The sequence below is a fragment of the Topomyia yanbarensis genome, chromosome 1, assembly GCF_030247195.1.
Source record: "Topomyia yanbarensis strain Yona2022 chromosome 1, ASM3024719v1, whole genome shotgun sequence".
Taxonomy (NCBI): Eukaryota; Metazoa; Arthropoda; class Insecta; order Diptera; family Culicidae; genus Topomyia; species Topomyia yanbarensis.
This window is the reverse complement of record NC_080670.1, coordinates 54,842,858-54,846,309: the sequence shown is the minus strand read 5'-3', so window position 1 is coordinate 54,846,309 and position 3,452 is coordinate 54,842,858. Positions and strand designations below refer to the sequence as shown.

The following is a 3,452-nucleotide window of genomic DNA, read 5'->3' as shown; positions in this document are numbered from 1 at the left end:
GTATAATCACTCTGTGCTCGAAATGCAAACAGTTTGCCGCTAGAGTGTACTTGTTTTCCGGGGCCTTGTAGCCACATAACGCAACATCTCGTCCAATTTTCAGCTTTTGGACAATTTTCCCAAGATGTGCGTCCTTACGCGTTTCACGAGCAATTAGTTCTGCTCGTACAGGAAGCTGCTGAATTTGGTTTAATACAAAGCCGTCAAATTCGTCCTCAATACTTACACCTTCTTGGAAATTCAGGGTGTTGATTTCTGATGAAGATTTACTCGGTACGCGTGAGCAGTAATCAGCATTGGTATGTTGATTTGTTGGTCTGTACACAATGTCAAAATTAAAATGGGCCAGGTAATCGGCGTAATTGGCCATCTGGCTGATGCACAACGCAGGAAGGGATTTTTCCGGGTGCAAAATCTGCGTCAGCGGCTTGTGGTCCGTGATCAGCGTGAACGTCAATTGCGCACAGGTAGTGAAAGAACTTTTTCACCGCCCAAACAATTGCGAGTGCTTCCTTATCGATTTGGGGGTATTTTTGCTCCGTACTTGACATGGTGGTGCTGGCATAAGCGATCGGTCGCTCCAATACGTTGCTCAATCGATGTGAAAGCACGGCACCTAGACCTGTTTTGCTAGCATCCGTTGCGAGGATTAGTGGTAATGTTGGGTCGTATTGCATCAGCACATGGGGAGATGTTAAAACTTCTTTCAGATCGAGGTAGGCTCTGTCTGCTTCGGGTGTCCATTGGAATGTGTCAGCTAGAAGCATATCGCGTAAGCATCTTGCTCTTGAAGCAAGTTTGGTATGAAAGCACTATAATATGTGGCCTTACCTAGTAGAAGCTGTAATTCATCCGGATTTGAAGGACGTGGTGCATTGCGAATGGCTTCCACGTGTTTGTTTGATTTGTGTAATCCGTTGCGATCAATTCTGTGGCCCAGGCATTCAAGAGATGAAGCTGCGAATACGCATTTCGATCGATTTAGACGTAGTCCGTTTAGCCTCAATCTATCCAAGGTGACTGTTAGTGCTTGAAGAAGGCTGTCGAAGTCCCTGGCGAACACGATTATGTCATCGTAGAAACTGACGACTACATCGTCCAATTCTTGAAGGACCGACTCCATGCGGCGTTGCCAAATAGCTGGAATGTTTGCCGCTCCGTATACCGCCCGAGTGGGACGAATGAGCCCGTGCGTTGCCGTGTTCAGCGTTAGTGCATGACTAAACTGTCCGTCGATCGGAAGATGAGTATATTCATCGGTCACATCTAAATGGCAAAACATGCTAGCACCATTCATTTTGTTGAAAATCGTGTCAATCTTCGGGATGGGATGTTCGTCGACTATTATTCTCGGGTTGACGGTTGGTTTGTAGTTTCCGGCGATCCGCAAGTCGCCATTTTTCTTTACTACTATGTGAGTAGGTGATGCCCACTCGGAGTATTCCACCTTTTCGAAAAATCCTGATGCAAGTTTTTTGTCGATTTCGGCTGCGTATCGCTCTCGCAGTGCATATGGTACATCACGTGCTTTGGCGAATACCGGAGACACTTCTGGTTTCCAATGAACTTTGGCTGGCGACCCCACCAGCTTCCCGGGGATTTGACTGAAAACGTCTTCAAATCCTCTCAGTAGTGTCGAAAGGCGTGCTGATTGAGTCGGAGTTTGTTCCGAAGAGTTGATAGAGTTGGTTGACATATCTATAGAGAACAACCGATTCAGATTGATTTCGTTAACACAATGAGAGATCCAATCGCGCCGAAACAGTGGATCTGATTCCCCAGACAAGACGTACAAATTCAACCTGCGCGTCGCGGTTCCAATGGATATATTTACCGGGATACGCCCTAGGCAATTAATGCGATGTCCGGTGTAGCTCGAAAACTGTCTGTCCGTTCTTAGTAACGAGTATTTAGGTTTAATGGTCCGCAGTGTGGATTCTGCAATTATACCGCTGGGAGCTCCAGTGTCCAGTTCCATTTGTAGCGCACGACCGTCGATTTTTACATCGATCATCTTCTTTCCCGGGGATTTCATATCGTGTACTTGACTCAACGATTGGACTACGTCGATAACGGGTTGTGGTATTTCCTCTGAGTCCACTTGATCAGCCGATGACTCCTGGACCGGCGACCTTCTTGATCTGCACACTTTCGAAATATGGCCTTTGCTATTACAATTGTGACAACGAACCTCACGGAAACGGCACTGATGTTGTCCACCGCAACCTTTGCAGGTTTCACCGGTATATTGCTTGTTCGTTCGCTGATATTCGCCCTGGGAACTTTTCGGATGACTAAATGTTGCTTTCTTTCTGGTTCGAAGATTTTCGTATCCGAGCTTATGGGTTTCTTCAGGTATCGTGAATGCCGCCCCCGTGTTAACTTCCCGTGCTGTGCTGCGTGTGGTCTCAAGGGTGTATGCGATTTCGTAGGCCCTTTTGAAGGTTTCTGGCATCTTTGCTATGATCTCGTCAACCATATCGCGAGCTTCCAGGCCATGCAGAAGTTGTTCTATCAACATTCGGTCCAGAAAGTCTTCATATTCACAATCTGCAACCCCTTGCCTCAAACGAAGGACAAACTGTGCGACGGTCTCACTCTTCTGCTGAACGATCTGCCTAAATTTAATGCTTTCAACCTATTTGTTCTTTTTCCGATCGAAGTGATTGATCAGTATAGTCTGCAGCTCGTCAAAGTCCACTACGGCTGGATCTTGAGAACTTATCAGAAACCTTAAAGCACTGTTTAATTCCGCTCCCATGTGAACTCTCGCGTAATTAGCATACTGGGGCTGAGGTATCTGTCTCAGTTGCAGCGCCCACGTAAACCAACTGAAATAATCGGCAACGGATGATCCTTCGGATGGACGGTACTCAGACATGGAAAAAGCGGGGATTTTGAGCGATGGTTGAGCAGCGCCTTCGGTCGCATTTTGGAGTCCGACATTAACTTGTTGAATGGCACTTCCAATGGATGACTTAAGTGCCTCCGCGATAATCGCTGATAGCGATTCTGGCAGTTCGGCATTGTCGTCCGTCATTTTGTTTTTCTGCTAGACGCGTTCTGTAAGAACCAAACTTCGATTTCCAACCGCGCGAGGGAAATCAGACGATCCCACTTCTGACAACAAATTTGTCGTGTATGTGGGAGTTTCTTGTTCAATCGAAACGAAGCGATTCAAGTTTCGACCGAAACATTTATTATGCGCAAAAATCAAGAAATTGCTTCCGCCTCTAACGTTGACTATATCAAACATGGCGAAGAACTAATAGTTTATTTTTTACGTATTCATACGTGCAGGATGCACTGAACCAAAAAGCAGCATATAAAAAGCAAGTACACAACAATTCTAAACGAAGTTAATCAGTTTATTTGCAGGATATAAGTTCATTTGTAATTTTTACAGAGCAAGAATAATTCTCTCTCGTCTCTATTAATTCATTTCCGCTAAA

At 45.6% G+C, this 3,452-nt stretch overlaps 1 protein-coding gene across 1 annotated transcript; it reads right to left on the bottom strand.

Annotated features, from left to right (window-relative positions):
* Positions 1-757: 757 nt before the first annotated feature.
* LOC131695468 (uncharacterized protein K02A2.6-like) lies at positions 758-2,521 on the bottom strand. Its single transcript, XM_058983988.1, has one exon. The coding sequence runs from the start codon at positions 2,519-2,521 to the stop codon at positions 758-760; it is 1,764 nt and encodes a 587-aa protein (XP_058839971.1).
* Positions 2,522-3,452: the final 931 nt, after the last annotated feature.

Bases quoted from the DNA above. Each gene is read 5' to 3' on its own strand.
- LOC131695468 (XM_058983988.1), bottom strand. From the start codon at position 2,521: ATGTTGATAGAACAACTTCTGCATGGCCTGGAAGCTCGCGATATGGTT.